General features: G+C 40.6%; 1 protein-coding gene across 1 annotated transcript in view; it reads left to right on the forward strand.

Moving 5' to 3' along the window:
- Nucleotides 1-2,197, forward strand: part of insrr.S (insulin receptor related receptor S homeolog) — a 40,477-nt gene extending 38,280 nt beyond the window's left edge. The window contains exon 22 of the mRNA XM_018233479.2: nucleotides 1,454-2,197. Within this exon, the coding sequence (XP_018088968.1) occupies nucleotides 1,454-1,793 (340 nt within the window). The 3' untranslated portion in view covers nucleotides 1,794-2,197. The remainder of the gene's footprint in view (nucleotides 1-1,453) is intronic.
- Nucleotides 2,198-13,108: the final 10,911 nt, after the last annotated feature.

Genomic DNA, 13,108 nt, shown 5'->3' on the forward strand with positions numbered 1-13,108 from the left:
AAATACTGTTTAGCCCTTTGCTAACTTTGTTGCAGAATTTTTACAGTCAACGTCAAACATTTTGCCTCTGAAAAGAACATTGTGTTATGTGCATGATGAATATGACAGATGAATATATAATATATAATGTATATATGTATATATATATATATATATATATATATATATATATATATATATATATATATATATATATATATATAAAGTCGTCTGCATCTGAATGTTTACATCAATGATTAAGTTGGTGTGTCATTGCTTACTGAATAATCAACAGGCTAATACTGTTCATCCGATTATAGCCTTGGAGCGCAGGACAAGGGTTGAGCAATTCTGTTTACAAATTTAATAGATAGATATTTTTAGGCAGAGCAAAATGCTTTAAGGTGACAAGCCTTATTGAAGATTACTTGTTCCTAGTGTACTAAACATTAATATGGCTAAAAATGCCATATTTTATACAATGAAGTTATTGCACGAGGCTAAAGTTTGAGCTTGTGAATAGCAGCAATGATCCAGGACTTCAAACTTGTCACAGGGGGTCACCATCTTGGAAAGTGTCTGTGACACTCACATGCTCAGTGGGCTCTGATTGGCTGTTGAGAAGCTAAGCTTAGGGCTCGTCACTAATTATCCAGCGGAAAATGAGCTTCCCTGGCTGTAATATAAGCTCATGCTACAGGTTTGCTGATTATTCAATTCTGATGCTAATTGCACTGGTTTCTCTACTGCCATGTAGTAATTATCTGTATTAATTACTAATCAGCCTTATATTGTGACATTTCTATTCTATGTGTACTGTATATTGTGAGTGGGTCCCTAAGCTCAGTAAGTGACAGCAGCACAGAGCATGTGCAGTGAATCAGCAGAAAAGAAGATGGGGAGCTACTGGGGCATCTTTGGAGACACAGATCTTTACTGCTAAAGGGCTGCGGTTGCCTTGGGCTGGTACAACATTTCTAGCCTTCTCCTTTAGTCAAGCTTTAGTTCTCCTTTAAGAATCCACTTGCTTCCTTCAGAACTCCATACTTTCCAAATCTCTCCTTCTATTTCATTCCTTGCGGTTTTTTTTAATTACTTGAGTGTTCCCCATTTTTCATCTTGAGAACGCTCTAGTTTATAGTCAGGCAAAGCGTTCCATGCACTTTCACTAGAGATATGTCTACCACCATCTCCATATTCCACTTTTTGCCAGGATTCTGATGCCCTACCTCTTATTATAGAGTTGTGAGAAGCAGTTGAAACTTGAAAAATGATTAGTGTTCACTTAGCAGTGCTGCCCAACAACATGCTGAGACTCCAAGTTGCCTATTTTATTAAAAAAAAACAGTTTAACATGTTTTCTTGTAGACTACCTTCCTGTTTGTTGGGCCATTTCTCTGTTGACATTGGCAGATGACTTTGCTTGTACAAATTGAGCATTTGTACTCATATTCAATTACTTATTACTCCCCAGCCATGCGTTAATGCGTTGGTGTTGGCAGAAGAATCCAAAGCATCGGCCATCCTTCATCCAGATCCTAGAGAGTATAAAAGATGAGTTGCATAGTAGTTTCCAGCAAGTGTCCTTCTTCAACAGCAAGGAGTGTAAGCGAAGGGGTTCAACGGAGACATCTGATACAGAAGTAGACCAATCTTTGAATAACCTCTTGGATCAGACTCCATCGCCTTCTTTTACTAACTGTTCCTCGCCAACCAATTCAGAAAAAAGCAACTCTCTAAAAGCCATAGCCGCCAAAAGAGATTCTAGTAAAAACAAGAACTGCTATCATATGAACGGCCATGCAAAGCTCTGATAAAAGTATTGCATAGACTTTTTTTTAACTGTTTTATGAAGGACTCAACGCGTTTATAAATGTAGCTTTTACTAGAGTGTGACACCAATGATTCTAATGACATTCTATAAACATCAGATGGAAGCACTACGACCGACAGATGTAACCTTCATCGCGTCTGGTATTCCTATTCCGATTGCTGAAAGCAAAAAGGTTATTTTTAAGGTTAGTCTCAAAAGGTGTCCATTTGGTAGATCTGGAGAACAGGTCTAGTGTTTTTTTTTTATTATTATAATATGGATACATTTTATTTCGATGTGGTCCTGTCAGAAGGACAATTCAGGTGCTAGGGTTTTCATGTGACTTGTGCATGTATGATAATTCCAGACCAAAATGGGACATTCCAGCTGGTGGTTTAAGAATGGTTTAAGAATGGAAAAGAGGATATAGAGAGTCCTTGGTGATGTTGCCTTAGAGAATCAGAGTGCCTTCATATTTTGCTTTTTTTTCCCTGCCTATGGTCATGTCTCCAGCATGGAGTATTCTGAAACACTTCAAGCTAAGAGGTCTCCCAAAGTGGACAATTTGCCATTGGTGCCACATTTTTAACCTACCAGAACACTAACGAGTGTGGCACTCTTGAATAGTTATTGCTCTGATTGGTTTAAAGGGCACCGATCATGACCAAAATCATTTACTAAGTAAATACACTATGTGAAAGTTCAAGAAATCCGATTTTTAAAACAGTTAGAATTGTTTGTATAATGTAAATCATTAGCTCACTATTCCTTCTGCAAGATCTCCCCGATCTCCCCTGCAGTTCTAGCTGAGGCAGCCATCTTGGATTTCACTGGCTCCTCCTACCTATATCTTCCCAGCCAACTGTAGCTCTGAAATCTCGCACATGCTCAGTTGAAATTCCTTGTTGCTTATCGACCCTTCTAAGCTATTTTCAAATCAGCCAAACCTGTGTGTTAGCTGCTGTTCAGTAGTGCTGCCACCTGCTGGAAGTTACTGTGTGCCCTTCATTTGCATAATGACTTTACCAGCAGGGGACAAGATAGGGAAATCTCCTGATACTTCTAGTGGAGGAGTTTACTTAAACAAGGCATTCTGGGTAGAATACTCAAAGCAGTGTTATAATCTGAGCATGCTCCTGAAATTTGCATATTAGAGTCTCTGTTATAGTCACAGTATGGCCTCCCTCAGTGAAAGAACCCATTTGACAAAGTAAGGGATTTTTTTAAAACCTGCAGTTTTTTTTAAAAAAAATATATATATGTAGTTTGATTAAACGTGTTTATCTTGTACTGGTCAGATTGTTAATATGTGTTTGATTTTGGCTGTGATAGGTGCCCTTTAAGGCTGCCTCAACAGGGAATCGAAATGATGTAAGAAAAGGCAGTTACGGTATTTAGTATAGTTTGAAGGAGCTCTAATTCATTTAAGGCAAAGTTGCCAAGGGCATTTTGTCCCCTGTAACAACATTTTACTTATTTTCTGTAGTGCATTGCTTTCTCCGAGTCAACATGGGAAACCAAATATAGCTTTGAGAAGCTCCAGAAAGATCTTCCAATTTTACTTGTTATCATTGTGTTTATTTTATATTCTACTTTATTGAATAAGTCTTGAAGAAAAACTCACATTGGTCTATACTAGTGATCAAGAGGAGTTTTTTTTTATCCTCACATCTTTCTGCTGGGACCTTCAAGCTTATGAATTCCTTATTAAATCATGTTTTTAAAGCTCTCTGTGACTTTATTAGAGTGAGGAGTTTGGAAATGTCTCAATAACCATCCAATGCCATTTGATATATAAAGAACAACCCTCACAGCCTTTTCCTCAAGTCTCATCTGTCCTTAACACTTATGTCAGATTTATATGGGATTTCCCAAATAGTTTGTACTTGGCGACTGAATTTGGGGGAATGCACATCTAGACCATTATATAAAGAAACACAGTTGCTTTTTGAATGAGGATGAAACTATCTTGAAAGTTTTTGATGATCCGCCATGATGGTTCTTTTTGACCATTTTTCTAGCACTTAACCATATCCAAAGCTCTAGGTTTGAGATGTAACTGCATCACCAAATCACACTTCTAGTGCACTTTAGTAACATTTCATGCCAGTGGTCCACACTATGACTATGAGTACTTTTAATGTAATGGACCTTTCCAGCCACTGGCAAAAATATATTCTTTAGTGGTCATCAATAATATTAACTTTTATCATAATAGAATTCTTTCCTTTTTAAAAAAGAAATGTATTTCTGTTTGCGAATTGATTTGTGTGTTGAACAGTGTAAACTGGATTATAATTTCCTTCCAACTGTGTGACTGCCACATCACTTGACTACAGAGGATTTTAAGCAGCCACAATGGGAATCCATTCCACCGAGAACTATGGCCTTGCTGTAGACTTGACTTGCGTGAGTTTCAGAAGTTTCTAACACAAGATTTTCAGTGTTAACCAAGTCAATTTGTTTGATTTTATTTGAAATGCTTTATTAAACTGAAGAACATAATGTTCATTGGAAAACATTGAAAAAATGTCTTGTTTCTTTCTTAAACCAATCAGAATATCCATTACATGGAGGTGCCTTGTACTTGAAGGTAACTAAGCTGCATGAATCCATAGTGGTGGCAAAACAATTCTATGGAGTGTATTTTACATTTAAACCATTTTAGCAGACTTGATGATCCAAATTATGAAAAAAAACCCTTATCCAGAAAACAACAGGTCCCCAGCATTCCAGATAATAGATCCTCTACCTAAAAGGAGCAATGGTGGGTTATATCTTTTTTTCTTCTTTTGGTAAAACACGGAGGACAAAGTGCTTCTGAAGGACCTGTTTACTGTTGCCATTAATATACAAAAGTAGATAAAGTCCCATTTACAGTTGTGTTCAGAATAGTAGCAGTCCTACATCACGATCACTGTTTTTGGTAGAAATTATATTTTTATATGGCAAATAATTTACTAGTAGGTGTAGTAGAGTAATAGAAACCAACAGACCCAACAGTCATGTCATGCTGCTCATTCTTTGTCATTGAATAATTCAATGAGGCTTGTTCCAAATAACAACAGTGTGGAGTTCAATTAGTGAGCTCATTCATTCTGTGAGTCAATTCTGGCCCTTATTTAAGGAAGGAAGTAGCAAATGTCATGCAGCTGGTTATAGTGCATTTCTCTCTGAAAATCAAACTCAAATGGTTCGTTCCAGACATTGTTCAGATTAAAAAGTTGGTTGCAGAGGGGAAAACATATAAAGAAGCCGCTTCCACCCAAGGAGTGGGTATTGGCAGCTGGGGCCCTCTAGTCCAACACTGCAGGTCTCTCTCTCCCTCTCCCTCTCTCCCTCCCTCTCTCTCTCTCCCTCTCTCCCTCTCTTCCTCTCCCCCCAAAATTTAAGTTAGACTTTGGTGACTCCACAAAGTTCCTTCAGACTCCAGCACAATAATTGGTTTTCTAAGACATAATTTCCAAAATGTTTACATAAAAATTTACTTTGATGTATATAACTAACAGTATGTGTTTTTGCCGTGACCAGCCCGAAGAGGGGAGGTCGCAGCATGAAAAAGAAGCGCTGGAAGTGGCCCAGTCCAACCCTGTTTCCTGCTCCTGTAGGAGATCCAGTCTTTTTTTTTTTAATTTCAGCTAATATTTGCTGAGAAATCTCTGTATTTTAAATGTACCAGAGTTGTTAATGACCACTTGGCTAACACATGTGTTCCTTTGATGGTCTTTCTCCACCGATGTTGCAGTATTTATCCTATAGGCAAGTTTACTTCGAATAAAAACTGCCGCCGGCGGCAAAAACGGGCGCCGGCGGCAAAAACGCCGCAGTTTCGCATAATGCATACACTGTTAATATGAATGAATTTTGTTACAACAGCGCCACCTGCTGGTCAGTTTCCCACCAGTCTGACCACCAAGTAGTCAAGGAAGTTGTCAGGAGAAAGAAAGAGGCTGCTCTGATGTTCTTCTGCTTAGGAAAATAATAAGAAACCTTTCTCAAATCTTTCCTAAGCAGAAGAACATCAGAGCAGCCTCTTTCTCTCTCCTGACAACTTCCTTGACTACTTGGTGGTCAGACTGGTGGGAAACTGACCAGCAGGTGGCGCTGTTGTAACAAAATTCATTCATATTAACAGTACATGTATCCCTTAATATCTTGAAGTTATAAATAAATAAAAAATGTAAATGACAAAAGTGCTTAGAATAGCAGTCTCTACTTCCATGCCCACTCATGGGAAAAAAAAATGATGCAACAAACTCAAGCATTGTATGCCACTCTACCAGTCTCCCTGGCATTAGCCTGCTTCCCAGGGGGATTCTGGGAAGCAGTAGAAGGGAATTAACTTCCGTGTATCCTTTAATATCTTGGAAGTAAAAAAGAATAAACAAAGTGCTTAGAACAGCACGTTCATCAATTTTACATTCACTGATTTTAAAGGTTTACTTATCCTTTAAAAGGAAAGAACAAGAGAATCTTCTTGCACAGGGAGCATGTTTGTAGCCAGAATACACAATGCAGCTTTGGCCTTGGCCTTTACATTTTAACCCTTCCATCCCATAATGCAAAGGAGCATTGAGCTGATGTGTGCATTCTGTCATCCGGCTGTAAATTATAGAAAAATTGCAATAATGATTTCTATTTCTGTGTGACAGGAGGGAATATTGTTTGTTGCAATAAGGAAAGCTGAAAGAATTGCACTGCTCGCTATCCCCATGTGCATAATATACCGTCCAGCACTGAATTTATTGCTATAGCTGTGGGGGTAGAGTATCGCTCTCATTAGCTTCCTATGGTGAAATCAGCACAGGACTGGCACGGTGAAAGGGGAAATCCAAACAGACCTAAAAATTTATGACATAAGGACTTGGAAAGAGAAACTACATTCATTGCACAGTTATTTTTAACTGTAATTACATCTGCACTGCGGGTTCTGACTCCTGAAACAATATAGCAGAAGCCAGCCGATAAGCAGAACTGGAGGGGGTTGCCATGCCACTGGTGAATTTCTGTTACTAAGTAAGCCCTCTGTATTTGAGCATAATATTAGCATTGGGACTGATTAGGCTGGCCATGCACCATGCTGACAAATTTTAGCCCTGCATTTTCCATCTGAGCCTGTAGATGGCAGCATTGCATGTGGTTCTCCTCGCTCTGAGTGACATATTTCCAAGCGCTTGTAATTGCAATTTTATGGTGCTGTCACAGTTTTACTTCCTAAATGCATAGGCGGAGGGTGATTTTTATTTTTGGGAAGGCTAAAGTTTGCCATACATGGGATGCCTTCAAATAGTTGTTCACCTTTAAATTAACATTTAGTATCATGCAGACATTAATATTCCAAGATCATTTGCAATTAGTCTTCATTTTCTATTTTGTGTGTTTTTTTAGTTATTTAGAGTTTTGCTCAACATCTCCCCAATTTGGTATTTCAGCAACAATCGTGTTGTTAAAGTCTTATTTGCAGCCACCAGTATAAGAGGGACTAAAAAGAAAGATATGTAATAAAAGTAACAATCGCACTAGGGCCATCCCCTGGGCCCCCCCAGCCACAAAACACCCTCTGCGCCCCCATCCCAGCCGCAAACCGGGGTAAGCCCCAGCTCTTTTGGGCCCCGACGACCCAGACCCGCTCCCTGCACTGCCGCTTACCTCCATGCACGCGTACCTTTTTCTACATATCGTTACCCAGGTCATGGAGGTAAGCGGCAGTACAGGGAGCGGGTCTGGGCTGATGGGGCCCAAAAGAGCTGGGGCTTACAGGGTTTTTTCCAGGTGTCCCACCAGCCCATTCCGACCCTAAATCTGAACCTCACAGAACAATAATTTTTAGATGCTGGGGTCATTGACCCCCATTCAAAAACTGGAAAGAGCAGGAAGAGGAAGGCATATCATTGAAAAAAACTAAATTTTTAATGAAGACCAAATGCAAAGTTGCTATGAAAGGGACATTCTATAACATACTAAAAGTTAACTTTAAGGTGAACCAACCCCTTTAAATTTAATATCGGATGTAGCTGAAAAAATTAACACCCCCACCTCCTGTTTCTCTTTCTGATTTCACAATGCAGAAGTGCAGGTACAACAGCTGTTCCACATCAAATATTAAGGGTGTAAAAACACTCAAAACTGTGCATTGTTCATTTCATGTTGTTCCATTATAGCCTGCTTTTTCCTCTCACTCCACTTGTTTCTGCACTGTTTTTCCCCTTCAGCCCCATGTTAACACTTTGAGCTATATATGTTTCCCAGCCATAGTGTCATAAATGCTTCCCCTGAACACGTTCAGATTCAGGGAGATTAGTCGCCCAGCGACAAATCTCCTCTTCTTCGGGGCAACTAATCTCCCCAAACTGCCTTCCCGACGGCTAGAATGTACATCGCCGGTGAGATGGCACTCCGAGCATTTCATCTTCTGAAGTCGCCCAAAGTTTCCTCGTGAGGCAACTTCGGGCGACTTCGGAAAACGATGGCAGGGGAAGGCAGTTTGTGGAGATTATTTGCCCCGCAGAAGAGGAGATTTGTCGCTGGGCAACTAATCTCCCCAAATCTGAGCGTGTGTCTCTGCCCTAAAGACAGTCCACAGCAGACATAGGATCAGGACAGCAGTCATATATTTAGTCAAAATTGCAAATATTGATAAAGACAAAAACAGCTAATGAAACACAGGGAGCCTGTCATTGAGACATAGCACTGTATTACACAATGGGATAGAGTAACACCACTATCTTAGTACAGACTCACAATGCTCTTATACAAGAACCTTCCAACTTATATCAAATAGCAATACACACTTTCACACTGACTAAAGGTGCTAACTACATTCTTAGCTTGAATTAATTCCATAAGGATAGCACTCTACATGTCCAGTTCTACATTTGTTATGATAAATGCAATGTTACAGTGGTTTTCAATTACAGGTTTCTAAGGTTGAAGAACTATAGAAAGAAAATTAACATATAGGCCTCTGTATATCACTTCCACTTCCCTAGTAATCAGCACCTTTATCTTTGGGTATTACATCAGAGGAGAAACATTTTATCAGAGATGTGGGAACATAGACTCTCAAACTAGAACTCTTGGCAATAAGCATGGGCGGATTTTCATTAAGGCTTGGGGAGGCTAAGCCTCCCCAAACCTGGCTGACACCTCAAAGAAAAGGGAAAAAATAATCTCCCTTACTGAATGCCACTGTTTAAATACGGGGAAAACTCCTGCCCTGCGTGCCTGCTGTAGAAAATCAGTTACACTCCGATTGGAGCTTTCCCCTTGAAACTTCTCCAATCAGAGCACACCTCTCAGAACAGACTGCAAAATAGACCAATCAGCACAAAGAAGAGGGCGGGCCTGTGTACACATTAGGAACTGAAGGAACGGTAGAAGAGAAGGCAGATGCAGTGATAAAGACTACTCAACATGAGGATGTTTAGCAAGTAAGGAAATGTTTTGTGTTGCTACTGATGAATCTTTCTTAACCCTGAACTGGCTTTCATGGTGTTTAATTGAGCAAATACAAGTAATTTTAAGCCATGATGACTTCTGTTGAAACAGGGTCTAATATAAACACATCTACACAGAGTCCCTTGCAACCCTCATTATACTTATTGCCAAGAGTTCTAGTTTGAGAGTCTATGTTCCCACATCTCTGATAAAATGTTTCTCCTCTGATGTAATACCCAAAGATAAAGGTGCTGATTACTAGGGAAGTGGAAGTGATATACAGAGGCCTATATGTTAATTTTCTTTCTATAGTTCTTCAACCTTAGAAACCTGTAATTGAAAACCACTGTAACATTGCATTTATCATAACAAATGTAGAACTGGACATGTAGAGTGCTATCCTTATGGAATTAATTCAAGCTAAGAATGTAGTTAGCACCTTTAGTCAGTGTGAAAGTGTGTATTGCTATTTGATATAAGTTGGAAGGTTCTTGTATAAGAGCATTGTGAGTCTGTACTAAGATAGTGGTGTTACTCTATCCCATTGTGTAATACAGTGCTATGTCTCAATGACAGGCTCCCTGTGTTTCATTAGCTGTTTTTGTCTTTATCAATATTTGCAATTTTGACTAAATATATGACTGCTGTCCTGATCCTATGTCTGCTGTGGACTGTCTTTAGGGCAGAGACACACGCTCAGATTTGGGGAGATTAGTTGCCCAGCGACAAATCTCCTCTTCTGTGGGGCAAATAATCTCCACAAACTGCCTTCCCCTGCCATCGTTTTCCGAAGTCGCCCGAAGTTGCCTCACGAGGAAACTTTGGGCGACTTCAGAAGATGAAATGCTCGGAGTGCCATCTCACCGGCGATGTACATTCTAGCCGTCGGGAAGGCAGTTTGGGGAGATTAGTTGCCCCGAAGAAGAGGAGATTTGTCGCTGGGCGACTAATCTCCCTGAATCTGAACGTGTTCAGGGGAAGCATTTATGACACTATGGCTGGGAAACATATATAGCTCAAAGTGTTAACATGGGGCTGAAGGGGAAAAACAGTGCAGAAACAAGTGGAGTGAGAGGAAAAAGCAGGCTATAATGGAACAACATGAAATGAACAATGCACAGTTTTGAGTGTTTTTACACCCTTAATATTTTGATGTGGAACAGCTGTTGTACCTGCACTTCTGCATTGTGAAATCAGAAAGAGAAACAGGAGGTGGGGGTGTTAATTTTTTCAGCTACATCCGATATTAAATTTAAAGGGGTTGGTTCACCTTAAAGTTAACTTTTAGTATGTTATAGAATGTCCCTTTCATAGCAACTTTGCATTTGGTCTTCATTAAAAATTTAGTTTTTTTCAATGATATGCCTTCCTCTTCCTGCTCTTTCCAGTTTTTGAATGGGGGTCAATGACCCCAGCATCTAAAAATTATTGTTCTGTGAGGTTCAGATTTAGGGTCGGAATGGGCTGGTGGGACACCTGGAAAAAACCCTGTAAGCCCCAGCTCTTTTGGGCCCCATCAGCCCAGACCCGCTCCCTGTACTGCCGCTTACCTCCATGACCTGGGTAACGATATGTAGAAAAAGGTACGCGTGCATGGAGGTAAGCGGCAGTGCAGGGAGCGGGTCTGGGTCGTCGGGGCCCAAAAGAGCTGGGGCTTACCCCGGTTTGCGGCTGGGATGGGGGCGCAGAGGGTGTTTTGTGGCTGGGGGGGCCCAGGGGATGGCCCTAGTGCGATTGTTACTTTTATTACATATCTTTCTTTTTAGTCCCTCTTATACTGGTGGCTGCAAATAAGACTTTAACAACACGATTGTTGCTGAAATACCAAATTGGGGAGATGTTGAGCAAAACTCTAAATAACTAAAAAAACACACAAAATAGAAAATGAAGACTAATTGCAAATGATCTTGGAATATTAATGTCTGCATGATACTAAATGTTAATTTAAAGGTGAACAACTATTTGAAGGCATCCCATGTATGGCAAACTTTAGCCTTCCCAAAAATAAAAATCACCCTCCGCCTATGGCAATAAGTATAATGAGGGTTGCAAGGGACTCTGTGTAGATGTGTTTATATTAGACCCTGTTTCAACAGAAGTCATCATGGCTTAAAATTACTTGTATTTGCTCAATTAAACACCATGAAAGCCAGTTCAGGGTTAAGAAAGATTCATCAGTAGCAACACAAAACATTTCCTTACTTGCTAAACATCCTCATGTTGAGTAGTCTTTATCACTGCATCTGCCTTCTCTTCTACCGTTCCTTCAGTTCCTAATGTGTACACAGGCCCGCCCTCTTCTTTGTGCTGATTGGTCTATTTTGCAGTCTGTTCTGAGAGGTGTGCTCTGATTGGAGAAGTTTCAAGGGGAAAGCTCCAATCGGAGTGTAACTGATTTTCTACAGCAGGCACGCAGGGCAGGAGTTTTCCCCGTATTTAAACAGTGGCATTCAGTAAGGGAGATTATTTTTTCCCTTTTCTTTGAGGTGTCAGCCAGGTTTGGGGAGGCTTAGCCTCCCCAAGCCTTAATGAAAATCCGCCCATGCCTAAATGGTTTTAAAACGAGTGACTGCAAACGATAAATGTACATTAATTAAACAAGAGTGTGCATTACTGTACATCCATAACAATTAAGGGCACTTTAAGTGCCTGGTGTAAGAGGAGAGCACTAACGCTGAACTACAACTCACTCCCTTCAGCAGGATGGAGCATGGAGTACAGGGCTGCACCTTTTCCACAGGAATATTCATATTTCTGGGAAACAGTTCTTCAGAATTACGGGGATTCTGATTGGTGTATGTTGGGTACGAATTCAATTTACAGTGCTATCCAATGCAACCCTGTGCAGTCTGCAACATGGACGTGGGCTGCTAATCAACCATGTAGCATGTGTATTTGGTATATGGCTAGTATGGGCCAGACTGGGCCTCTGTGATCCAGGTGCATTCTGGACCTAGGGGGCCCCTACTGCTCCATGTCTGCTGTCTGCCCAGGATCTGCAAGGTGGGAGAAGCGGCTTGTTCACGATCTGGGCACCAGGCATGTGGCAGTTGGAGGAACTCTTCACTGACGGTGGGGATGGAAGATACACAGGGATTGATCAATGATGTGCCCAGAAACCAACCAACCAGAGTCCAACACTGGGCCGGTGTCAAAGAGGACGAGACGACTATTTAAAATACCTTCATCACTTGGGTCTAAAATCTCTACAACATGAAATTATCTCCAAATAAAATAAGATGGAACTGCTTTCTGGCAGGCTGTTGTTTCTCCTACTCAATGTAACTGAATGTGTCTCAATGGGACCTGGATTTTACTATTGAGTGCTGTTCTTAGATCTACCAGGCAGCTGTTATCTTGTGTTAGGGAGCTGCTATCTGGTTACCTTCCCATTGTTCTTTTGTTTGGCTGCTGGGGGGAAAGGGAGGGGGTGATATCACTCCAAGAGTGATTGAAGTTCAGAGCACAAGTCACATGACTGGGGGCAGCTGGGAAACTGACAATATGTCTAGCCCCATGTCAGATTTGAAAATTAAATATAAAAAATCTGTTTGCTCTTTTGAGAAATGGATTTCAGTACAGAATTCTGCTGGAGCAGCACTATTAACTGATGCGTTTTGAAAAAAACATGTTTTCCCAAGACAGTATCCCTTTAATGCTGTTGTACTTGTGTTTATGAGATTGCTAACTACAAGCTCTCCTGTGGAAATGCCTATAGGGCATATTCACTGTTTCATATTAGTGGCCCTTTAAACTCTAACAAGTCCTAATTGCTCGGCTTCCCATCGGAATCCCCAATCCCCCGACACAGTTCTACCCGCTCATTAGCCCGGATTAGCATGACCGATCTTGGCACGTGTTGCATCTCTGCGACTGCCC

The sequence above is a fragment of the Xenopus laevis genome, chromosome 8S (genome assembly GCF_017654675.1).
Source record: "Xenopus laevis strain J_2021 chromosome 8S, Xenopus_laevis_v10.1, whole genome shotgun sequence".
In the NCBI taxonomy this organism is placed as follows: Eukaryota; Metazoa; Chordata; class Amphibia; order Anura; family Pipidae; genus Xenopus; species Xenopus laevis.